The sequence below is a fragment of the Gracilinanus agilis genome, chromosome 3, assembly GCF_016433145.1.
Source record: "Gracilinanus agilis isolate LMUSP501 chromosome 3, AgileGrace, whole genome shotgun sequence".
In the NCBI taxonomy this organism is placed as follows: domain Eukaryota; kingdom Metazoa; phylum Chordata; class Mammalia; order Didelphimorphia; family Didelphidae; genus Gracilinanus; species Gracilinanus agilis.
The window spans coordinates 212,494,429-212,520,771 of record NC_058132.1 but is presented as its reverse complement, the minus strand read 5'-3'; the positions used below and the strand labels follow the sequence as shown (position 1 = coordinate 212,520,771).

Here is a 26,343-nt window from a genome sequence, read left to right as displayed (position 1 = left end):
AAAGTATCTGAACTTCAAATCACTATCTCCAAGTGTTGAAGCAATCTTTTTAAAAATGTAGCATATTCACATACTTGTTCACTTGTTTCAGTCATGTCTGACTCCTTGTGACCCCATTTGAGGTTTTCTTGGCAAAGATACTGGAGTGGTTTGCCATTTCCTTCTCCAGTTAATTTTACAGATGAGAAAACTGAGGCAAACAGTTAAATGACTTGCCTAGAATCACACAGCTAGTCTCTGGCCAGATTTGGATTTGGGAAGATGCATCTTCCATACTTCAAGCCTGACAATCTATTTACTATCCCATCTAGCTGCCCCCAACAAGCACAGAGTAGGCACTTAATAATTATTTATTGATTAATCTCAGGCAAGGCATAACATATGCTCCCAAGTGTTTGCCAATGTCATAGAGACGCTAGAACGTAGCGTCCAAATTGGAGAGGGATTCTCTGTAGATGGGAGGATCCTCCAAATGTTCTTACCTGTGGATGACATTGGGCTGGGTACATTAAACCTCATTATACTTTAGAATATCCTAGATAAAAGCCATAACTCCTTAAAAGATTTTGATGTACGTGTTCATCCTGAAAAAGCAAGTGGCTGAAGAATGTTGTCTTGGGGGAATGGCTAAACAAGTTCTGTCATGTGGTTGTAATGGTTGTATTGTGCCATAAGAAATGACAAAGAGGATGATCACCAAAAAAAAAAAAAACAACCCTCGAACAAACCTGGAAAGTGATAAAGTGATGCAAAGTAAAGTGAGCAGAATGAGAACACTGTACACTGTAACAGTAATGATATATCATGATCAACCATGAATGACAACTATTATTAGCAATGTAAAGGATCCAGAACAATTTGAAGGGACTCATGATGAAAAAGATTGTCACAGAAGGAAATGGCAGAGTCTGAACACAGACTGAAGCCTGTTGTTCATTTTATTTTCTCCATGATTTTTCTCTAGTGTAAGTGATATGTGTCTTCTTTCACTACATGTTGAACATGGAAATATGTATTGTATGATAACACGTGTACAATCTATATCAAATCACCTGCTGTCTTGGGAAGGGGAAGGGAGTGAGAGGGAGAAAACATGCTCAAAAGAGGTATTTTGGATAGATATTTTGCCAATGGTCAATGAGTTTGGCCCAAAACTGAACAGGAGGAGAGCAGGCTGTATTGTTTTTAGCAAATCACAAAATTCTTTTAATGACTGAAATGTCCAAAAAGGGGCCATTGATAAAAAGAAAGTCCCCATTTTATGCCAGAATATAGTAGCACTTTTTTTCTTGTGAGAGCAAAAAATTGGAAACAAAGTCGATGCCCACCAATTAGAGAATAGCTGAAAAATTGTGGTGCATGAATGTAGTGGATTATTACTGTGCTATAAAAATGATGAATGAGATGAATACAGAGAAGCATGGGAAGATTTATATAAATGATAGAGTGAGGTAAGCAGAACCAAGAAAACAATGTACACAATGAATATAACAATGTAAATAACAACCACAAAAAAGTAAAAATTAGTGTTACAAAATTATAAAGTACAAGCATGTCTGGAAAGAAAAAATCTGAGAAGCTATACCCTATTTGCAGAAGTGGGAGGTCCACAACTGTTGCACATTGCATATGCATTCAGATTTTTAAAAATATATTTAATAGTTATGCTATTTTTCTTCCTTTTTTGTTTTATTTATTATGAAATGATTTTCTTAGATGGGGAGGGAAAGGGATATTGAAGAAACTATGATGATTACCACTCCTTCTTTTCCCCACCAAGCAAAGTATTAATAAAATTCTTATTAAAAATTATGTATGTGTGTACATTGAATTGCATCAGCTCAAAACCTGGGATTCTTATTGCTGACAGTGTGTACATAATTGAAGCAGCATCAAAGGACTGGAAGGAGACCATGCTGATGTCTGCTAAGACAATGATCTTTATTGGCTTACTTTGGGTATTTGTTCAAATTCAGTCATATGACAGGGAGACTCAAAGCATTTTAGGAGGTAGAGAAAACTATGAAGCACCAAAACCCAGCCAACCTTTTGTAGTTTTTTGAAAGTCAGCCCTACATTTGAGGGGGATGTGGGCTGGTAATCAGGAATCAATATGGAGGACCTTCTTACTCTTAAGTCACTATGAGGAGAGTATTGGAATAATCAATGTTTATTAAATACTATGTGCTAATATTTGGCTTTATAAAAACCAAAGTGAAACATTCCTTGCCCTCAAAAAGCTTACATTGTAATGGGGGAAACATGTTTATATAAAAGCATATTCATAATATATATAAGACGAATACACGATAATTTTGATAGGGCAAACACTAACAACTGAGGGGATTAAGCAAGGCTTCACATAACAGACACAAGTAGTTGACATAAGAGGTGGAGGTGAGGAAGAGAGAGTACATGACAATCTTGAAGACAGCCAGTGTTGTATAGTAGGATAAAATATGCCATTAATATATATATGAGAAAAAGAAGATGGTAAAAGGAATCATATGGCAAGTCTGAGGGATAATTGATTGACAATTTATATGTTCCTTTGGTTTCATTGTGTTGTCAAGGAAAGACAAAGAATTCTGGACAAGATGGCAGAGTAGAAGGGAAGAGTACAGTTCAGCTTTATCCCACCATTAAACAACCCAATTACTAAACAATCTAAACTCATCTCTTAAACAGTAAATAAATTTTATCCAGATCCCTTTAGGAATGAACACAAAAGGCTATAGAATTCATTGATGAGAAATTCTGTGAGAGAAAAGCAAAAGTGAATGATTAAAGTTTACAACTTGATCCCTATGATGACCAAGAAGAAACTGATGGACTTACAAGGTTTAAAAAATAACAAACAACCTTGCACACTAGGGAAAAGGAAACATCCTGATGTGTAGAAAAGGAAACCTTAGTTCAGGTTGACAGTTGATTAAAAAAATCCTTAACTACTTCAGCAAGAAGAAATCTGACTGACTATAGTAAAAGTAACAGATTTGGGATACTAAGGAAAGATTTCAACTAAGTCTCTCCTACCAGTGAGGGGCATCTTCTTATTTAATTGAGGATTAAAGAAAAAAGTCTTTGTTTCCTTTACTTGTCTAAAGGAAGGGACTTCAATTAAGAATAATCATAGAGGAGAATTTTCAACTTGATTTGTCTCCCAAAATATAGGAGACCTAGAAACTTCTGAGTCCTCAGTAACAAAAATGAATATAAACAAAACAAGGGACTTTTATGATTCGAGGGATGAGCAATGTACAGATTTAGAAATGGAGAATTACTCAAAAATGCCTATAATCAAAATAAAACCAAAAAATATGCCCCACAGAAACTAGAATTCTTTGAAGAAATGTTGCAGGAGTTTTAAAAAGATATAAAAGAAATGAGAGCTATGGAGGAGAGAATTGAAACAAAAGTATCAACAGCTTAACTGAAGAGTTACAAACCCTCACCCTAGTAATAAACCTAAAAAAAAAAAAAAAAAAAAAACAAAGAAATCCATTGAAAATTAGTGATGCCAGGAAACCAAGAATTTTTAAAAATAAAATTTAAAAATGAGAAAGAGAACATTGTAAGATATTTCATAAAAAACAATTGGCTTAGAAAACAGACCAAGGGACCTTGAAAGTTAGAGGATTACCTGAAATCTATGATCACAAAAAGAACCTACACAACATATTTTAATTAATCATTAAAGAAAATTGCCCTAACATAGAAGGATAGGACAATGTAAAACTAGAATCCACTATCACTTCCTGAAACTCCAAATAAAAATTCATAGGAGTGTTATTGCCAAAATGCAGAATTCCCATATAAAAGAAATAATGCTACAAATATCCAGAAAGAATTAATTCAAATATAAAGAAGGCAAAATAAGAATCACACAAGATTTAGCAGTTATAAAAGACAGTGGAAGATGAATATTCAAGAAGAGAAATTACAAAAGTCTATATAACCAAGAATGACTTATCCAGGAAAATTGATTCTCATATTATAAGAGGAAAAAGGGGATAGTAAATGAAGTAAAGGATTTTCAAATATCCCTGATAAAAAAAACTGAAGCTGAAGAGGAATTCTGAAATATAAATATTGAAATTAGAGAAAAAATGAAAGAGGTAATAACTGTATGTGAACAATCAAAAGGAACTTTTTGAAGGGTAAATTATTTAAATTCAAATGGAGAAGGATGATGTTAAAGGGTACTTTAAAATTTTTATTGTAAGGAGGGGTCATAGAAGAAGTCGGTTGAAATAAGACACCTATAAAAATTTTTGCTATGTTTTGAAGTAAGAAGAAAGAAAAGGGATGAAAATATAAGGTAAAATGGAGGAACAAAAAAGGGGAAGTTATTAAATTATCTAAGTTGTAAACAGAATTATATTAAAACATGAAAGGATTAGGGGGGTTAGGCATTATCTGAAATTACTTTGATCTAAACTGGTTGAAATAGAGCAGAACATACATATATACACAGGTTTGGTAGGAATACATTCAACTCAAGAAGATACAAATAGGGACAGAAAGGGGAAAAGGAGATTTTAGAGGTAGGGTAGATTCAGAGAGGGATTAGTTATAAACAAACAAATCTTGGGTTTTTAGAGAAGTTAGTGAAGAGAAAGTTAAAAAGGAAAAGAAGAAAGGGTAATATCTTGAAGTAAACAGGAAGAGAAAAGCATAGAGAAGAAAAATTATGAAAGAATAGAATTGAAGGAAATAAGCAATTAACTATCATAACTATGATTGTGAATTATGAACACGATGAACTCACAGATAAATGGAAGAAGTTAGTCAGTCAGTAAACATTTAAGACAATACTAAGCAATGAAAATAAAAATATAAGTGAAAAAAAGTCCTGCCTTCAAAGAGTTTACATTAAAATGGGGTGAAAGCTCAAAAGTGGAGGTGGGAGGATCAAGACTATGATGAAGGTACCTGATATGAGGAAAGGTAAGAGTACAGCATGGAGAGGAATATGACATGGCTGACATGAACCTCCTTCAGTGGAGGTTCTGAGTGGATCCATCTAATCACATAAAGAGGCTTCAAGATAAAGGATAAATTCCAACATGTGAATTCTGGAGTTAGAGTGAACTTTCAGGATGGAAGCACTGTAGAGAAAGTCTGGTACCATAGTATGCAGAGGAATGAGAGATTGGTAGAATATATTAGAAAGCAAAATCCAATAATGTGTTGTTTATAAAATATACTCAAGTAAGGTTAAAAAGAATAGAATTGGAGTAAAATCTACTATACTTCAGCTCAACAACTCAAAAAAAGCAGTGTTAGAAATTATGATTTCAGATTAGGCAATAGCAAAGATGGTCCATCCAGCTATTATTATCTTTCCTTCTAAGGTACCTTCCATCTATTTTATATTTTTCTTGTATGTATCAATTAATGTATATAGCTAGGTGATAAGAGTTGGAGTCAGGAAGGCCTGAGTTCAAATCTTGTCTCACAGGTTATTTCAAACTGAGGTTAAGTATAAAATAAAATGAATCATAAACCTTCATTGCCTTATCAAATCCCTTTAATTAAAAAATTTTATCCAAAACATAAATGTAGTTTTTCAAAATTTTTGACATTTTTGAGGGATATTTTATAACTGGAAAGTCTACAGAAACTAATAAATTTATTTTAAAATATTTAGTAGAATTCTCAATTAATTCTCTTAAATAAATTAACAAAAACCCTTTGATCTCTGAATCAGAACTTAAAGATTTCTAAAATCACACAGTAGGCATATAGTTTTCTGTCACCTCTCTCTTTTTTCTATTATGTAAAGTTGTTTCAGTCACACCCATGTCCTCTGATTTTACTTGATGCCTGAGGAACTATACAGATTATCTGACCCTTTTCGGAGCTCTATAGCTGATCCTTGGGGAACTAGGAATATATCTGATTCTTGGGAAACTATAATCATATCTGCTAAAAATTATTATACCATAGTGCAAGTTTTTGGGTATATAAGGAGGGCACTCACAAGGCTTGGGGTCTTTGGTTGCTAGCCAGAGATCTGCTTTACTGCGAGACCTGCCCTCTCTCAATAAACCTATTTCTTTTTGGCTGGGAGACTGTTTTACTTTTTGGCATTTCTGCTAATAAATTTTCGCCACAAGTTAAAGTTGTGAAAGAGTGGAAGGAGTTTCTCTCAGAGGAGTGCCCTTTATCTATGAAAGACAGACCCAAATCAAGAGTAAAAAAAAAAAAAAAAAAAGAGGTTATGTAATGTGTTTTGGTCACACAAAGGTTCTGAGCCATGAAGCTGCAATGCCAACCTAAGGCTTGTGAGGGCAGACCCTCCACTGTCAAAGACAGACATTTATTAGCACCTTCTATGAGCCAGGCTGTTCAGAAAATAAGTGATTTGGATTTGGGTAGAAGAGTATATCTGGGTAGGGGTGATTAGACTGTTTTCTTAGTTTTTTGCTATTATACCGTGCCAACTAGATGCTTTATTCGAAAGGAGGTGACCTGCAACATGAGGAGATTTTTAATCTGGGTTTTTGTTTGGCTTTGGTTGAGTTTTTAAAAGCAGGTCTGATTGTTTTTAGACTACTCAAAGCTGTGTGCAGTTGAAAATCCTCTGGGTGAGGGAGGGAATTTTAGTTGTTAGGGTGGAGGGGGAGACCAGAGTTGGGTGGAGGAAGTGAAGGGAAACTGGGAAAGAGGTTGAAGGAGGGAGGGGAAAGGAGGGAGGGAATGGGGAAAAGAAAGGAGGCTTTTTCTTCTAATATGCTACTAGGAGAGAGGAAAGGGGTTCAGTTAATAAATATTTGTTCCCTCCCCTTTTTCTTCCCATGTTTGGACACCTCGTCAAGCCCACTCTTAAGACCATCTTCAATTAACTCATTCACTTGGAAAAGTAGTTCCAACGGCCCGTTTAAGTAAAAAGACACGATGACAAATGAGTGATCTAGTCAGCTGGGGCTAGTAAAGAGTTCTCGGAAGCCTAGGCAAAGCCCCGCCTAGGTCAGAGGAGATTGGGGCGGCGCGGACAGTTAGAACTATGCCCCTCGCTTAGCTCCTTATTTACACTGTGGTGCACTGCCTGGGTCAGCTGTGCTGAGCTCCAGAGCCTTGAAGCCCTCTTCTGTGTCGAGGCTTCAGTGAACTCTACCAGCCCTAGCTGACCAGTACACTTTTGCTATCATGTCTTTTGCCTTAAACGGGCCATCGGAACTGCTTTTCTATGTGAATGGCAGAAAGGTGAGTTAACTGCAGGTGGCCTTGAGGGTGGGCTCGACGAGGTGCCAGAAGATGGGAAGAAAAAGAGGAAGGTACAGAAACTTATTAAATGCCTCCTGTGTGCTAGGTATTGTGTTAAGTAAGTGCGTAACAAATATTATCTCATTTGATCTTCACCACAAACCTGAGAGAGGGAGGGGATATTATTATCCCCATTTTACAATTGAGGCAAACAAAAATTAAGTGACTTGCCCAGGTTGTAGTGTTTCAGGCTGGATTTGAACTGAAGTCTTCCTGACTCCAGGGCCAGCTCGCTAATCACTGTATCACCAACCTACTCATATAAATCGATATCTCTTTTGCTCTGGACAGAGAAATAGATCTATGTAGACCTATTAATAAATTTGCATAGATAGATAATTTTCTTTCAATATAATTCGTTTCCTTTGTAATCCTATGCATTTTATATTATGCATTTTATATTTTATATTATTAAATAAACATTATTCAGAGAGTAGAGTTTACCAGACAGCTAAAGGGATTTAAAAAGGGAACAAAAAAGGCTAAGAATCCTGTTTAGCTCCTTCCTTGAAATTACATTTCTCTGCCCCCTTCATTAAATACACATAATCTCAAAGAGGTATTGGGAGTGATGTAATTTACTTGAACTAATTCATAGGCATATAGTCTATTGACTATAGTCATTAAAATGATATCCTTAATCCCTACGACCATCCCACCAACACTGAACTCAGTGCATTGCACATAATAAATACTATTCATTTTTGACTCTGCCTGATTCAAGAAAAGTTACCAAGTTTTAGTGGCAAGATCACTGAACTTGAATTAAACTTGGGATGGAGTTCCACTTCCACTATTTAAAAGTTCTTGGACAAGTAATAGCCTTATTAAGCCCCAGTTTCTCATAAAGTGGCCATGGGCCTCAGGATGTTGTAGTGTATAAAGAGTTGTACTTAGAATGAAGAAAACTTGGGTTCAAGTTTAGCCTCTGACATATAGTGACTGTATGACCATGGGCAAATCTCTTGACCCCTCAGTTATCTAGGCAGCTCTCTTTGTGTCTCCAGGCAGCTTTCCAAGACAGTTAAGTTGCAGAAGAGTTTCTCTTTTCCAGAAGTAGGGATAATAATTGTACTTCCTTCTTCCCAGTATTATTAGGAGGATCAGGCAAGATGATTGATATGAAATGTTACATAACTGTGATCTATGTTTACATAACATTTAATTTCAAATAGGTTTTGAACCAAAACAATTATAATTAAAAAAAAAAAAACCTTCACGCTCTTTCTCAGTAACAACTCTAAGATAAAGGGACAGAGCTAGGCAATTGGGAGTAGTTGACTTGCTCAGGGTCACACAGCTCTAGGAGATGTCTTAGGTCAAATTTGAAACCCCGGTCCTCAGGACTCCAGCCTGGCTCCCTATCCACTGCTACCTACTTGTCCCTTAAAGAGTTTTAAAATGAAGTTTCTCACAATTTTGCAAATTAATAGAATTTGAGAGCTTTTTGGAAAGGTCTTTAGTTCTTTCTTTCTGACCTCAGTTATTTCACCATTAAAATTAAGGTGTTGAAGCAATTCCAAAATTATATAGTTAGTCAGAAGCAGACCTACAACTTGGGTCTTTTGACTGAATCCAGGGCTACCAATTGGTATTTTTTTTTCATCCTCTTCTGCAGATGTAATTTAAGACATGAAGAGTATTATATAATCAGAAAATCTGATCCAGATACTAGTGGTTACAAAATTTGCCACTAAATCATATTTCTCTCAGATTCTCTTTGCCACTGTTAGCCTGAAAAATTAGAATGCTATTGTTACTATACATGCAGCATGCAGAGAGAGGGCCTTGAAGCCCTAGATCTAGGTTTATGCCCAGCCTCTAACACAGATTAGCTATGTGACCCATACCCAATTAATCTGAGGGTTCTAGGCAACTCCAGGAATAAAAGAGGAGCAGATAAGGTTCTGACTTGCATTTTTGGAGAGAATTTCCTTTTTGGGGGAGTTTGTTATACAAAAGCATAGATTGAAGCCCTCTGGGAATATTTTTTTTTCTATTTGATTTTTTATGTTCTAATTAATTTTGTATTCTATTTTCTACATTTTGTGTGTTTTCCTCACAGCTTTGTAAGTTAGGTGGTATGAATATTATCCTGAACTAATAGATAAGTAAACTTAGTTGAGAAAGTTGGTGAAAAAACTAGATAAAATCCAGAAAGTAGGTGGCAGAGCAAGGATTAAAATCCAAGTCTTTTTTTAAAACCAAAATACTAAATCCATTTAAAAAGTATCTGGAATACACACTATTTCTCTTTTATCTCTTATGATATAGTATAGTACCAGGTATATAGTGTGTAAAAAATACTAAGTAGAGTAAAAAACGAAATTTGGAAAGATAAAATACTCATAAGGCACAGAACTGACCAGGAGAAAGGTGCTATCTAGTTCATTAAAAATGGGTGCCTATGGACATTATTTTACTCCCTGGTTTTCATTCCACTTCTATAGAAACAGTATGATTGACATTTTAGAACTTAAATATATGTAATTTCTTCAAAGCTCAAAGTCTGATGCAGAAGTCCTCTCAGAGCTAATATATAATATTTCAGCTGCCACAATAGAACTTTTTTGAAATTTGGGAGCTATTATTTATTGATACCCTGGAGCACTTTAAAATAAGCATAATAAGTTAATGTCAGGGCTGGGCTAATGCATAATTGATGTAAATTAAAGCACTCCCTTGAAAAGAATCCAATTTTAGTTTTGTGTGTGTTGTGGAACTTTAGAACTAACCATTAGAGAGAGGGCTTCTAGTCCAGCACCTTGTTATTTAGTCATTTTAGGCATTTGGGATACCTTTTAGGGGTTTTCTTGGCAGAGGGACTAGTGTGGTTTGCCATTTCCTTCTCCAGCTAATTTTATAGATGAAGAATTTAAGGCAAATAAGATTAAATGATTTGCCCAGGGTCATACAAGAGGCCAGATTTGAATTTAAGAAGATGAGTCATCTTGACTCCAGGAACTGCACTGTATCTTCTGTGCCATCTAGCTACCACTAACCAACACATAGGCACTTGGTTATTGTGCCTTTGTGGTGTGCAACTTTTCATTTAGTTCATTTCAATCCTGGACAATAGGTTCAGATACATAGATAAAATATTTATTAACTGCTTGGAATGTGCTATGAGCATGAGCCGGAATAGCAAGCAAAGAGATAAGTCCCTGCCCCCAAAGAACTTACATTCTACTGGGTAAAGATAACACTAACAAGGGAGCTGAAAAGAGATGGAAGGTACCTGAGGTTGGGGTAAGTTGGAAAAGTCCTGGGCATTTATAAGGGAATAGACATGGCCACCATGAGATGGAAACTGGGACTGAGGTAGAGAAGTATGTCCATCTAGTTTGAAGTGAAGAGTTAAAATCTAATCATGTTTGGTTTTTTTTTAAAGAAAGTTTTGGTATTTTTGAGGGCATGTTATTATTTTAGATAAAGCAATAACAACAAATACCAATAAACCACCAATCAAACCAAATGGGCAAAATTGTCCAACAAAAACTTCCCAAATTTGAGCCATTTGCATCTTGTCCAAATACATTATGATACATTTAAATAATTTAAAATAAAACTAAAATATTTGCTCCTGGATCTGGTGCAGACTCTGCACTGCCTTCATCTAGATCTGAAACTAACAAAACAGAATTCCAAGTCTGTTTCTTGGGGCTAGAGGTTCTAAATGGAACATTTTCCGCCTCACCAGGTAAACTAGACCTTCCTTGTTGGGTAAATGCTATTATTAGTTCTGCTTTATAGATGAGGAAACTGAAGCAGACAGAGGTTAAGTGAACTGCCAGGGTGACACAATGATTTTCTGATGTGAGATATGAATTCAGTTCTTCCTGACTTGAGGTCCAAAGCTCTGTTTGGTTGCTTCGGTCTCTTAAAATTCAATCAAAATGGATTTATTTGGAAAGGAAAATAAGTTTTATTTGTTCTTATTATAAAGATAAATTTATTCTTATAAAATTATATTTATTTTTATCATAGGTGATTTTAAAAAAAAATTTAAACATTTATTAATATTCATTTTTAACATGGTTACATGATTCATGCTCCTACTTTCCCCTTCACCCCCCGCTTTTCCCCCACCCATGGCCGATGCACATTTCCACTGGTTTTAACATGTGCCATTGATCAAGACCTATTACCAAATTGTTGATAGTTGCATTGGTGTGGTAGTTTCGAGTTTACATCCCCAATCATGTCCGCCTCAACCCATGCGTTCAAGCAGTTGTTTTTCTTATATGTTTCCTCTCCTGCAGTCCTTCCTCTGAATGTGGGTAGCGTTCTTTACCATAAATCCCTCAGAACTGTCCTGTGTCATTGCTTTCTGCTGGTACAGAAGTCCATTACATTTGATTTTACCATAGTATATCAGTCTCTGTGTACAATGTTCTTCTGGCTCTGCTTCTTTCACTCTGCATCAGTTCCTGGAGGTCTTTCCAGTTCACTTGGAACTCCTCTAGTTTATTATTCCTTTTAACACAATAGTATTCCATCACCAGCATACACCACAATTTGTTCAGCCATTCCCCAATTGAAGGGCATACCCTCCTTTTCCAGTTCTTTGCCACCACAAAAAGCGCAGCTATAAATATTTTTGTACAAGTCTGTTTATATCATAGGTGATTTTTAAAAAAATTAGTTTTTCCTCATTCTTCTCCCTTTATTAGATTGGTACATATAGATTCTAATAGAAATCCCTATGTCCATTTGATTATATTGATAGATACAATGTCATGGGTATGAGAATACCCAAAATAACAGACATCTCCATAATTCAGTCAGCGAGTCTTAAAAGCAGCAGTCATTAAACCTTTTTTTGTGTCATGGACCCCTTTGGCAATCACGTGAAACCTAAAAACTATTCAAACTAATGTTTTCTTTTAATTCACAGTTGAAAGAAATGCAAAATTTCACTTAGAGGTCATTGAAAATAAATATATAATTATTTCTTTCTCCATTTCAATGGATTCTTTGAAATCTACTGATGGATTCAGGTTAAGAATCCCTGTCTTAGAAGGTCACTAGATTTAGACAGGTTAACTATTCCAAATAGTCACACAAATAATAAATATCAGAGGCAAAACTAAGGTTTTCCAATAGGGTGTCAATTTTTTGCAAATGTCAAAGTATAATGTAAATATGAGAAGAGCAAATTTTAAAGGATTTCAGAGAAAAGATAAAATTCCTATGAATATCAAGCCAGGAGAAATGGGAAGCTCTTTTAAGGAAGAAGTTCTGAAGATCAAAAGACTGAAAATTATAGTAAGAGGGAAAAGAGAATGTTATGGATGCTACCTGAATGCATTAGGAACATTGTCCACATAATTAAATGAAATACTTTATATTCTATTTAATTAAATCATTACTTGTGAATGCCTTCAATGGCCTAGTTACCTACTTGCTATGCATATGGTCTCCTTTCCCAAATGATACTTTGATTCTAACTTTTGTTCCACTATAATAGATACCAAAGTGTTCAAAAATTGCTTCCTTTGAAAGTTTCTGCCTTAGAATATCTTGAGAAACTTTCTTCTTGTGGCAAGGATTGATTTAGCAATCTGTGAACCTGGATTTGTGTTTTAATCTAAATCTGTAATTTTGCTCCTTGGTGTAGGTAACTGAGAAGAATGCAGATCCTGAAACAATGTTGTTATCATACTTGAGGAAGAAACGTATCCTTTCATTGCGTCTGTCTTTCTATGTGTTTGTAATTGAAGTAATTCATTCTATGTAGTATCACATCAAACACTTAAAAAAATCGATAGCATTCTTCTGGTACTACCATCCCACCTCCTTTATGTCAACCAACATAGATTTGTAGTTTGGAACTATCATAGTAGGAATATTTACAATTGAATATTCTGCCTCTTATACTTAAAGTGCATCTTCTCAATAACATACATACAATCAGTGGAGAGATTGAGCAAGTACAGAATTAGAACATGACAGAACTAGCCATGGACAATATGCCTCTCAGGCTGCAGGACCCTTGATGTTTTCTCTTGATGTACCCTTTCACCTGAGTTTGAATCCTGCATTGAATACTTAATAGCCATGGGTCTCTGGGAAAGTTACTTAATTTTTCAATGCCTCAGTTTCCTCATCTATAAAATGAGAAGGTTGGATTTGATAGCTTCCAAGGTCTCTTCCAGGTATAAATCTAAGATGCTATAATTTTCTAAGCAACAAGGATCCAGGCTGCAAATGTCCTCGTCTCTTGATGATCACTCTTCTTTCTCTTAATGTCTACCTTTATGTGTTAGTTCAATTCTCCCATCTTTGAACTTAGAGTTTCTATTTTACCCTCAAAAGAATGTGGTGGGAGAAGATTTATTTTACATTATGAGTCATATTTCTCTGCTCAACTATAATCTTCTTATGACAAAGACAATGTCTTATTTAAACTTTGTATCTTCTAAATGCCCAAGAAAATGCTTTGAATATAGAAGGAGTTAATAAATATATGTCAAATTGTAATGGATATGACTAATAGACATTTTGTGTGTACTATCGAAAGGACCAGGAAAATGACTGAGAATTGGCCCAGGGATCTGTGGTTGATATCTTCTACTATGTACTTACGAGGGCAAATTCTAAGTTTACTAATGGGAGAACTGAAATAACCCACAGAGGTAGTCCTGGAAGAGACCATCCACCAAGGTCTGCAGTGGAACAAAATAGATAACAAATAACAAATACTTCAATTGACTGGTATTGTGAAAATTGAAGCAGTGAATTATAGTATAGATACTAGTGAATATTTTCTAATTGAGAGATATCATTTAAAAAATTGTCCAAGAGGAACTAATCATGGAAATGACCACCCAGAGAGTAAAATATTCTTGTAAAGGGGCAGTGGGAAGAAAATTGGAGAATAGATCCTAAAGTAGAAAGTAAGATTTGTTTTTGCAGTTACTTTTTCATGTGGACAGCTCCTGGAATATAGTTTATAAAAATAGATTGATTCTCAATTTAAACAAAGAAACTTCTCAAACTGAACAACTTGATCTTGAAGAGTTGAAAAAAATGTTCCTCCCTTTCATGTTTGCAAAGATGGTGGATGATAGCTATGGAATATTGCATATTCTATTAGACACTGTTGAGTTAATGATTAGCTATGGTGAACTATTTCCACCTATCCTAATATTTTAAAGTTTGTTTGCTAAGGGAGAGCTTGTTGAGTAGAGGACCTGGAATGCCCTATTTGGAAAAGAATGTTATGACTAAAAATAAAATAAAAAAAGAAAATAAATAAGAGTGAGAATCAGTTGCCTTTTAATTTAATGACATGAGTTCAAAAGTTTTAAAATTGCTCCCTATTCTCGTCAACGTAAAAAATATTTTTTTGATGAAGCTATGTTATGGATAAAGGAAAATGAACGATGATCCTTAAATTTTTTTTAAAGTAAAGCCCTATATATTTGGTCAGTTCTCATTAATCAATCATATCAGAGACAGGAATGCTGGAGCAATTTGAATTGAATTGAATTCAGCAGGCATTTGTTATTTATTCTTGAAGTGTGCTATACTAGGTACTGGGTATAGATTATGAGTTGAGGAGGAGAATGTACTGGAGATCAGGGTGTTTGAGGAGTGAGCCATATGTATTGAAATTCCTGCATAGGAAGTGAGATTTTAATGGTGGGGAGAGGATTGGAGAAATGTGAGCCAGTTTACTGAACTGCTTGAGAAAGAGGGACAATGTCCTGGAGTCTAGCTAGAATCTGGATTGGTTGATAAAATAGATGGAATGAATTTCAGAGGAAGAGAAGTTGTTGAGTGATGGCTGCAGAGTGAGGGTCTGGAAATCATACTGAGGAGCAAGGATTATGCTTATTCTTCCCTCTGGTCCCTTGCATGCAGAGGGAGAAAGTGCAGGAGTATGGTAGAAAGTACATCCAGTCTTAGAGAAGATGGTCAGAAATGCAGCACCTTTCCCTGGAATGAGGAAATTCAGGTTTTTGTGAGTGGAAGGACATTAAAGGAGTGTGATAGGAAGAGGTCTAAGTTGAACAGAAGTTGGTTAATGAGAGAGAAAGGTTCTAGAGGGTACAATAGGAAGGTAGAACTGATATGAATGAGACTGAAGGCATCTGGAATAATAGTAGCAAGAAGTTTCCATCTAGACATCTCTTGAATTTGCAACTAGGAGAGGGAGGGAGTTTGCTAGCCATATCTAAGAAAGTTGTCACATCCTCCACTGTCAACAAAGATATCTTCTCCAGTAAATACTTGGTTCAGGTGTTGATTTGATTTTTGTCATCTGGAGGCTGAGACAAATAACAAATAATGAAACAATATGTATTTTTCTTTGGGATAAAGTTACTGACACACAGCTGAACATTCAAATAAACTCATGTTCAGATGTGAAATACTATAGGCTCTTTTCTTTCCCAATCTGATCCTACTGCTTGCTGGCTGCCTGGGATGGAGCTTGAGAGGAAAGAAAGAAAGCTCTAAATGAGTCAGAAAGATAATCAAGGGTCTATTGTGCAGGCCCTCAATAGCAAGCAGGAAGCCTCTCATCCCTCAAAGTCATGCCTCTTGAGTTTCAGCTGATGGACTAGATATGAAAGCTTGGCTTAGTCAGAATTTAGGGAAATAATTCAAAAAGAAAAGCATCAGAAAAAGATTTTCTTTGACTACTGCCCTTCAAGTCCATCTGACAGGGACGAAATATGGCTGCGGAGGCGGCGGCTGTGGAGCCTGCACAGTGATGATATCAAGATATGACCCTGAGACTAAAAAGATAAGGTATCCTTTCTTAGAGTCATAGGAATGAGGTATTAACATTTATCCTTTGGAGCTTTTCTTCTGTCATAGATATAAAGGGGGTAGGAATGCAGAAATGATAAAAATTGACTTTTGAGTAGTACTTAAAGTTTGCAAAGCATTTTATATTTTTCTTAACAAGCCTCAATAAACCCCATTCACCTCATTATCTCCAGAATCAAATATAAAATCCTGATTGCCTTTTAAAGCCCTTCACAACTTGGCTCCTTCTTCCCTTTCTGGACTTTTTATATTTACTCCTTGCCATATACATAAAAAACAAACAAACAACTCTTTATGTTCTGTTTAGTATCAATTCTAAGATGTCAGGAACAGCAAGGACTAGGTAATCATTTGGGGCAAAGTAAGTTGCCCAGAGTCACACAGTTAGAAAGTGCCTGAGGCCAGATGTGAACCTAGGTTTTCCCAACTCCAGGCCTGGCACTCTATCCACTCTGCTATGTAGATGCCCCTCCATATACTTTTTGATACAGTGACACTGAGCTCCTTGCTGTTCCTCACACATGACATTCCTATTCCCAACACAGTGCTTTTTCACTGGCTGTTGTTTGGGCTCAGAATGCTCTGCCTCACCTCTATCACCTCTGGTGATGTCAAACTTTATGCATTTGCCAGCTTTGTGGCCATCATCAAGTCATTTAGCTTCTCTGAACCTCAGCTTCCTCTTATATAAAACAGGAATAAATAACAGCTATAGTGTGCATCTCACTGTGTTAAAGATTACAAAGTGCTTTGCAGACTTTAGGATATCACAGACATACCTGCTATTCTTATTCCTTTTCTAATCTTTTTCAATGAAATTCAGACAGAAATGGTCTTAGGGAAAATCTTTATTTTTTTTTAACTCTGGATGGGTAGATTAAAAACTACTTTTTGTATTTAAATGGAAGCATTGGTACATAAGGCCATTCTCTGTAGGCTCCTTGAAAGCTTCTTCAGAATAACTGATAGATGGGACAACATCAATAATAATATGTACTTATTTCTCCTCCCACAAAATTCCGCTCTACTAGATCAAGTTTTAGTTTCATATAGCTTTGGAAATTATGAGTATTTGGCATGGTGGCATCTATTAAAACCAGATTTTTAATTTTTAATGACTCAATGACATATCTAGGTGATTGTGACCATTTGTAAAAATTTGATTTGGGATAATAGCTTGATTCTAGTCAAGTTTATTGGTTCTGTGTTCTAGGATGTTTTTAAGTCTGTAATTGTAATCTGATGATTTGTTCTGTGGCTATCCATGAAAGATAGCAAGCTTCCGATGTCTACTTCTAGCTATCAGGTCATACCTTGCTAGGTATTCAGTAACTAGTAAACTTTTGTAGCCTGCTGTAATTTATTGCAGTCTCTTTCATGTCCTTGCATTATCTTTACTGATTAACAAATTCATTCTCTATTAGGATAACCTTTCTGTTATCTTCCAGTAGCAATGAACTGGTCCTGAACTTTTGTGAACAGAATCACAAATCTGTCTATTTCTAGAAACACATCTACGTGACTCAGCATTTTTAAAGACCCACTCAACCTTTTTTGACTGAGTCAATGTAGATGTTATCCATGAAGGACCATTAGATTTCACTCTTGGATCTTGGCTATTCCATTCAGCTTTAAACCACTTGTGTGGTTTGAGTGTGTGTGAACCTCGGCCAAAGCAATAAGTGTGAAAGGTTGAGTGATCAGAAGCTGCTATCATTGGAAACTGAATAACATGATGATATCCGGGTACCTGTTCAAGGGGCACTGGAAATAAAGCAAAACAGAGGAGAGAGAACACAGTTAGAAAAATATTGTTTTGGTTATCAACTTCACTTTGGCAAACCAGTTAAAATTGCTATCTAGATATTCATAGGAGGATAGTTGATTTATGTTTCTTTTTTTTATTCTGAAGACATTATTCCGCCAATGCCTGTCTACTTTCTGTATGCTCTCTGTATGGGGCTGCTGTCACCACAGTAGAAGGCATAGGAAATACCAAAACCAGGCTTCATCCAGTTCAGGTGAGTCTGTAGAACACTTTTCTTGCTTCTTCTATCATTTATTAACTTGTTAAAGAGTACACCACAAGATGCTTTGATACTTTAATAAAGCTAGAGTTCTGTTACTGCAGATACACCTTTATTTGAAACTGTACCATACTTTTTTAGCCCTTGTGATTCTTCCATTTTTCATTTCTATAAATTTTCCATAGAGAATCTACCCAGTTCACCAAGGGCCTTCCTTTTGTTCCTTTCAGATACCTAGTTAGTTCATCTTTTCTCTTTCTCAATACATGACCAGTCAACCTACCTTGCCAGTTGCAGATATTGTGACCTGGATTAAAATGGTGACTGTTAACTGTTTAGTTGAGGGCAAGTCAATGAACATTTCTGGACCTCAATTTCTTTAATTATAAAATGAGGGACTAGTCCTCTAAGATTCCTTCCAGCCCTAAATCTATGATTCTATGATTGTTTTTATTCTATAGTTATCTTTTGTTTGGAGTCCTCATTTGGAAGTCAGGAGAAATGGGTTCCAGTCCCATTTTACCATTAATAGATCTGTAACCTTTCAATAATACCTTTTACTTTAATTTCCATGCGTAAACTAAAGTAAAAATTATTATTGCAAGGACATAGTGCTAAGGTTTGACTAAATGTTCTCTATTTTGCCTTACATCTAGCCTTCTATGATTCTTAGAATAACTACTGACCTTTTTTAAATTTAATTTGGAGATGGGAACATGTCCTTTGAGGGAAATGTCTACCATAACATTTAAAAAATATAAAAGTAATATATAACTTGTAGATGCCAAAAGCTGATAGACTTTTTTTATTATTTAACAAGTGGACTTTGAGAGCTTGCCTCAAGAAGGCACTTTGTTGTCCTCCTTCAAATTTGGAATAATATTTGAAAGATTTCTTTAAATTACTCATTGTGCCTATAAAATGCAATGAATATTTTTCTAGTCTGACAATCTAGGAAGAGTGGGGATGGATACCAGTTCTTCCAAAGACATGGTTATTGGAGTGAGGACAAGCTCTGAATTTCTCTCACTTCAACTCTGTCCAAAAGCTTTTGTCCCTGGTTAAAATTAAAATGCAATTCCAGAGTTCAAGTTCATGGGCTTTTCTCAAAAAACAAAAAACAAAACAAACAAACAACAAAAAACCCGAACCTTTATGGGCTTTTCTCTGTTATGTGCTTCTCTCTTCTTACAACTGGCAAAGTTAGCCTTGCATAGAAAGTGCTATAATTGCTTGGTGAAAGAAGAAAATGAACACAATAATAATAATAAATATATAAATAAAAGCAATTTGCATCTCTTTAACACTCTGAGGTTTACCAGTTGTGTTCTATTTCAGTAACCCTGTGAGGCAGGTAGTGTATGAATAGATGAATGAATTATAGAATGAAAATGCCTGACAATTAAAAGGAATAAAAGCTTTACATAGCTTCCAAATTATGTAGCATGTATATATAGTAATGGTTTTTGGGAGAGGTTTTCAAAGAACATCTGGATTAATTAAACTGAAATAAATTTCCCTATCCGAGGAAAGTATAAAATACTTTTTTTCTAAGAATGACATGCTATAACAAAATAAATCAATGTAAAACAAAACAAATGATAAAATATTCATGAAAATATATAGCTTTTGGCCAGAAGAAAGAGCTTTATTAGATTGGTTAGAGCATGGTGGATAAATGAAGATCAGAGGCTCGTAGATCATGGTAATGTGTTTATAGCTAGAAGAGACCTTAAAGATCATTAAGTCTAATCTTCTCATTTTACAGTTGAAGAAACTAAAGCCCAGAGAAGTTATTTAACTTGCCTAGACACACAGGTAGCATATGACAAGTATAAGAAGCAAGATTTGAACTCAAGTCTTCCTGACTCCAAATCTAGCATTCTATCCACTGCACTGTCTGTTTGCATATAGGGCAAATATTTCTGTCCAAGAAGAGGAAAAAGACCCACAACTAGAATGACCCCCAATCCTCCTTAGCCAGTTTGCAAATGCAAGCGAACATTTCAGATAGGAATCAAATGAGAACATGACAAATTTGCCACTTTAATACAGACAAATAAAAGTTCACTTCTTATAGTGAATTAGTAGCAACATGTTTGGGAATGAAGTTTGACATAACTGTCTTGATTAAATTTCTTGTATTGACAGTAATTTGTATAGTGAACTTGTTATTAATACTCAGTTCTGTAAGTAATAATAGAAGGGAGGAATTAATGATGCTATAGGTTTTAGGCATGACCTACTGTTGTTTTTTATCCCAGGAAAGAATTGCCAAATGTCATGGGACTCAGTGTGGATTCTGTAGCCCTGGGATGGTGATGTCTTTGTATTCTCTTTTGAGAAACATTTCAGAACCCTCAATGGATCAATTAATGGAAGCTCTTGGAGGTAGGTACTAATAAGAGTTTTTTGAAGATTACTTATAGAAAGAGCTTAGTCTACAACTGTTAAAGAAGATGGGAAACTCTAGAAATTCTATGAAGAACTTAATAAGACCCTTCTAACTAAATCATCATTTGCTTCTTAATTTGATGATTTCAGTTCAAAGGTGTACATAAGAGAGGATAGCAAAAAGTATGTTGGAAATAGAGACTCAGGATTGAGGAACAAAAAAAAATCAAAGGCTCATAGGCTATATACATAAACCTAGTGCTTTATACCATGGAGATTTTTTTCAATAAAGAAGCACTAGATGTGAGAAGTGGGGACACACAGAGTTGGGCATGACTGAAAAATGACTGAACAGTGACAAAAAAATATGACAAGTTTCAAATAAATTTAAAAAAAGTAAAATTGAGTAAATATAATCATATAGGAAATTACTAGTTACCAATGAAGTAGCCATTCTAAATCAGTTCTCAATGTATCATCATATTAGAGAAAAGAAAAATTAATTAATAGAAAAATAGAAATAGAATGAAAATGCAAATCTAAGTTACATAATTGAGGTAAGTTCAAAGCTGACCCATTTCAAACATATTATTCATATAAAAATGGGAATTAGACCCCAAATGATGCTCAGCAGGAAGTTAATGAAAGAGCTGGAAGAAATCTGCAATTGTAGAATAAAAACCACTCTAATATCCTGGTTGATGAAGCTAATATAGACTTTCTCACAACTGGCATTCCGCCAACTAATAAAGAAGCCTTCAGAATCATAATCAGCTTCCCACCAAATTATCCAAGGCCACATTAACATTAAAGAAAAAGATGTATCTACCACTAATTAATGCTAAAAACTAGAAGCCAAAGATAAAAACTGACCCAAGTCATCCAGGTGTCTGTTAGTACTGGTGAACACACCTTCAACCCCAGCAGGGTCTTCCATGTTGGCGAGACCTAACTGAAGAAACCTTTAATGACCATAAAGAATTCTAGAAGAACCCTGATGAGTTTAAAGGACTTGTGGGAAAATGTGATACCATGGAATAAAATTTTCTATGATCAATTCCAAGTAAGACCAGAGACTCAGAGCAGTACATTTAAAATATCTTACAAAACGAGATTCTTTGGGAAACTAACAGGTGTGTCACTGATATTAACTTGAAGAATTTATCTACTTTACATATTTTTCTTTTTTAAAAAATCACATTTTTTCAGCCATCAACATTTTGCCCTTTCCTCTAAACCCTCAAATTTATCCCCTCCACCTATGAAAATGAAGGAAAAACAAATTTGTTGTTATGAACATGTATAGTTGAAGCAAAACAAATTTTTGCATTGACCATGTCCAAAAAAATACACGTATATGCCATAGCTCATTCAGCCATTCTCTAATTTATGGGAATCCTCTCAGATTTCCATACTTTGCTACCCCTAAGAAAGCAATAAATATTTTGCACAACCTTAGGATTAATTTTGTTTAGTATTAATCCATGTCTTAATAAAAATTCCCTCTTCTCAATTCTTTAATTTCTCTGTTTTCCTTTTGAGTGAAATGTATCTCTTTTTGCATGCATCTGTGCATATATTTTCTTTTTTGGTCAGAATAAGATTCAAGTGTCAGCACCCCACTCTCCATTCTTTATTCCTCATTTATAGGAATGTCTACTTGGGCACCCTGATTTTGTGATATAATTTCCCCTAACCTTCTGTATAGTTTTCTTGATAAAAAATATTCTAGGTAAATCTATAAAAAAAAGATTAAAAGCTTAAGATGTTACAGTTCTGTTTTATTTGTTTTAAAATAATTGATTCAATTAAAATATCCCAAATAAAAATGGATTAGATAAAAGAATGTACTATTATCTTCATAAAGAATTTTAATCAGTGTAAATTAGTCAATTCAATAAACAAACTAAAAGTTTCTGGAAGCTTCCTCAGGCTGCAAAATGTTGATCTCCTTGCTAAATTGGAAGTCCTAGGACCTCTTGGCATAACATGGTTAGGATATTAATTCATTTGTAACATTTTATGAAAGAGCATAGTGGAAGATCGTGAGCAATATTGCCTCATAAAAATGGTAAATAGAGAGGAAAAAATGATGTATAGAAAACTTGGTGAGAGACCTCTAGCCAAGGCTAGATCATCATGGGACAGTGAGAGGGAAGGAGCTAAAAAGATAACAGGTAGATAAAAAATGAAGACAGCGTTTGAGATTTCCATATCAAACTATTCCATCGATGGCAATGGAACCATTGTGGTTGGATATTAACATCTCAGTTTTAGGAGGAAGTGGCAATGGAACTAAATTAGACAACAAAAATGGGAAGAACAGGTAGAAAAGGCTAGATGTTACCGAGAGAGGAAGATTCATCCTGAGACTGATGCTATTTTGAGGACATTAAGGAATTGATACTAAAGATAATTGGAAGAAAAGACAATTCCAAATGCTTGGGAGGGGAAAACCCCCCACAGTTATTATATAAAAAACAAGACAGTTGAGAAAATATTAGTAACTGTTGACTTGGATGCCCAAGTTCTCATAACTAAAAAAATCATGAGAATGAGCTAAATAATTATTTGTGCATATATGAAAAGGCAAGTGAGAGATTTTTATAAGTGATATTCTTTATCTGACCATACACCAGGTTTACAGTTACGGAAATGACTGAAAAGTAAAAAGGTAACATTGTGATATCCCACTCTCCTTTTTGTTGTTGACTATTAAAAGTCATTGGATTCTATAAACAAAATGGCACCTTCAAAGCTTTTCCTTCAAAGCATATAAGAAATGAGATAAGTCCTTGAAAAATATAACAGCTGAAATAATATCCTTAGGCAACCTTTAATTATTAATATAAAATCCTGTTAGAGAGATAAATGCTTACCAAATGTGGATGTCACTGTCATGGATCTGTGCTGAGTCCAAATGGAAGAGGGATTCCTTAGAGATGATGATGTCTTTCAGATGATTCTACCTGTGCATGATATTGTACATATAATATCAAGCCTAGGGATACTGCAGCTTCTCCTAGATTAAATCATCAGCCACTCAAAACTATCCATATTGGAAGAACAAGCATACCTCTTGTCCAGGCTATGAAATTTATTCAAATGGATAGCACCTAAAGCTGCCATCAGTACAAAGATCTTGGACACATACTCTAGAATCTAGAGTCTATATCATGGGTTCTTAACTTTTTCTATGGGCAATGGATTCTTTGGGCAGTTTGGTAAAGCCTACAGACCTCTTCTCAAAAGGATGTCTTTAACTGCATAAAATAAATACAAGATAAGTGTTTTCAAAGGAAAGATTTTGTATTTAAATGCAGTTGTCAAAATAGTTTTTAAAATGTGTTCATAAAACTCAAGTTAAAAATTTTCTCTAGATGGACAATGAATTGCCCCAGAATGAATATGGAAGAGCAGGCTAATTTGCATTTAGGAAAATGTACAGTATTTTTTGATAACCTCAGACTTTTCTCCGAAACAAAGATCCATCCTTTTCAAGCTTCAATATTATTCTATTTTTACTGTGAGACTCCAAATAATAGAATTAGGGGGCATTGCAGTAAGATGACAGGTCTAAGTCAATCGCATTATATTTCTGACAAAAACTGTGAAATGAAAACATCATAAGAGAGACATCAAGAAATTTATGACTGAAAGAGGTCAGAGACTCTTTAGTCTAAGACTTAGTAGCTGAGAGAAATGTCTATGGCAAAAAAAGTTAAATGACTTACCCAGGGCAACTTACCTAGGCAGTAGTAGAGATCAGATTGAAATTTAGGTTTTAAAAACTTCAAGCTGAGTGTACTCTCTATTATGCCACATTAGGTTCAGAAGATGGCTGGAGAAAATATAGTGAAGTAGGAGATTGAATGGAGTTGGTGAACTTCTGGTAGTCTAGTTTGGCTAGAACAAAGAGTGAGTGAAAGATAATGTTAAGGCTTGAAAGATAACCCGGAGTCAAAGTTTGAAGAGCCTTAAATTCATTTGTGGATTTCATTGTTGGTGAATTGCTCATGATTTCTATTGGAACCCATGTGTGGCATAGAATCTAGAGCAGAAATTATTAATCTGTTGTCTATGAACTTATTAAAATATTTTGATAACAATACATTTATTTAATAACTGAATGTCAATATAATTGATTCCTTTATTGTTCAATCATTGCAGGTTGTGATCAGAGTGAAGTGACTTGTCCAGGATCACATAGCTAGTAGGTATCTAAAGCTAGATTTGAACTCCAGGCCCAGAGCTCTATTCACTGTGTCAACTAGCTTCCCATTGATTTTCATTATAGACCTATGTGTTTTATGCATTTAAACATGTTTGGAGAAGGAGTCCATAGGCTTTACCAGACTGCCAAAAGGGCTCATGACACAAAAAAAGGTTAAGATTCCTCATTGTGAGGAAGCCTCCCTCAGAAAACTGGATGGATTTCTCCATGGAGGATTTATGGAAGGACATGTTAGAGATTAAGAAAATATGATTAGATTTTTATATGCCCCATTAGAGAGAGTATTCACATCTAAGAAATTGCATATCCAGTGATATTTGCATTTAAGAAGTTGTATAAAGGGCTTAATCCCTGGTAAACCAGAGGGTACATGGAGGAGAATAAGCAAGAAAGTAAAGGACCTTGAGTTCATGGCATATGAGAGAATCAGCAGAAGGGACATTTTTCTAGGAGAAGAGAAGACACAAGGGGAAACAGGGTCATTGTCTTTGAGTATCTGAAGGTTGGACACATACAAGAGGGATAAGAATTTTCTGTCTAGCACCAAAGGGGCAGCTGTTAGATAATGCAAAGAGGCAAATCAGGGCTGAATGTTGGGAGAACCTTATCCTACTGAGATCTGGCAGGCAGGTGACACAGTGAATGGAACACCAGGCTCAGTCAGAAAGACCCAAGTTCAAATCTGATCTCAAACACTTATTAGCTGGGTGACTCTGGAAAATCACTTCACTCCTGTTTGTCTCAGCTTCCTTATCTGTAAAATGGGGATCATACTAGCGCTTACCTCCCAGCATTGTTGTGAGGATCAAATGAGATAATAATCATAAAGCATTTAGCACAGCGCTTGGTACATAGTAAGCACTATACAAATGTTCACTATAAAACTGGAATGGGCTGCCTCAGGAAGACAACCCTTTTTGAAGGTCTTTCAACAGTGGATGGATGAGCACTCGCCAGGAAACTTTCTAAGTATGAGTTGGACCAGATGGTTGATAAAGTTGCTTCCAAATCTAAAACTCTTTGAGTTTGTCACCCAAGTTAATTTATGATTGGAAAAGGAGACGAGCTACTCCTGTAGTGAGAGAGAGAAAGCCTTTGTGGTATCTATCAAACGGTAACAGACCTGTAGAAAGGCATCTGGTAAATTGGATTTATCCTTCATATGAAGATTTATTGAAAGGCCTGGATAAGAATTATATAAGACTAGGAGCCAAAGATGGATTACTTGGCTTTACCACTTACTGAGTGACTCTATGCAAGTCTCCAACTGCTCCATTTTTTCCCATATGTCAAAAAGAAGGGGTTTGACTAGATCCTAATTCCCTACCAGCTTTAAAGCTATCATCCTTTGATTCTGATTGTGATTTGCACTAGTGGAGAAGGAACTCAGATGGATGAGGTCATAGATACATTGACATTAGAGCACAACATAAATATTGGAGCTATCAGAATATGTGGCCTTCATTTTCTCTTCTTCCATTATTCTCCATCAGACATTCCAAATACCTGACAGAGAAGAAAGAGCTTGACTCACATTTCCATTGGTGCCCTGATTTAGTATTATACATTTCTCATTGTAGGTAACACAGCAGAAAATGTATGAGAAGTCTGGAACTCAACTTCGTGTGTGCAGTT

General features: G+C 35.4%; 1 protein-coding gene across 1 annotated transcript in view; it reads left to right on the top strand.

Annotated features, from left to right (window-relative positions):
• The first annotated feature begins 7,155 nt into the window (after positions 1-7,155).
• Positions 7,156-26,343, top strand: part of LOC123242136 (aldehyde oxidase-like) — a 104,795-nt gene continuing 85,607 nt past the window's right edge. The window contains exons 1-5 of the mRNA XM_044669665.1: positions 7,156-7,212; positions 12,893-12,950; positions 15,936-16,032; positions 17,966-18,074; positions 20,345-20,471. Coding sequence (XP_044525600.1) covers positions 7,156-7,212; positions 12,893-12,950; positions 15,936-16,032; positions 17,966-18,074; positions 20,345-20,471 — 448 coding nt within the window. The remainder of the gene's footprint in view (positions 7,213-12,892; positions 12,951-15,935; positions 16,033-17,965; positions 18,075-20,344; positions 20,472-26,343) is intronic.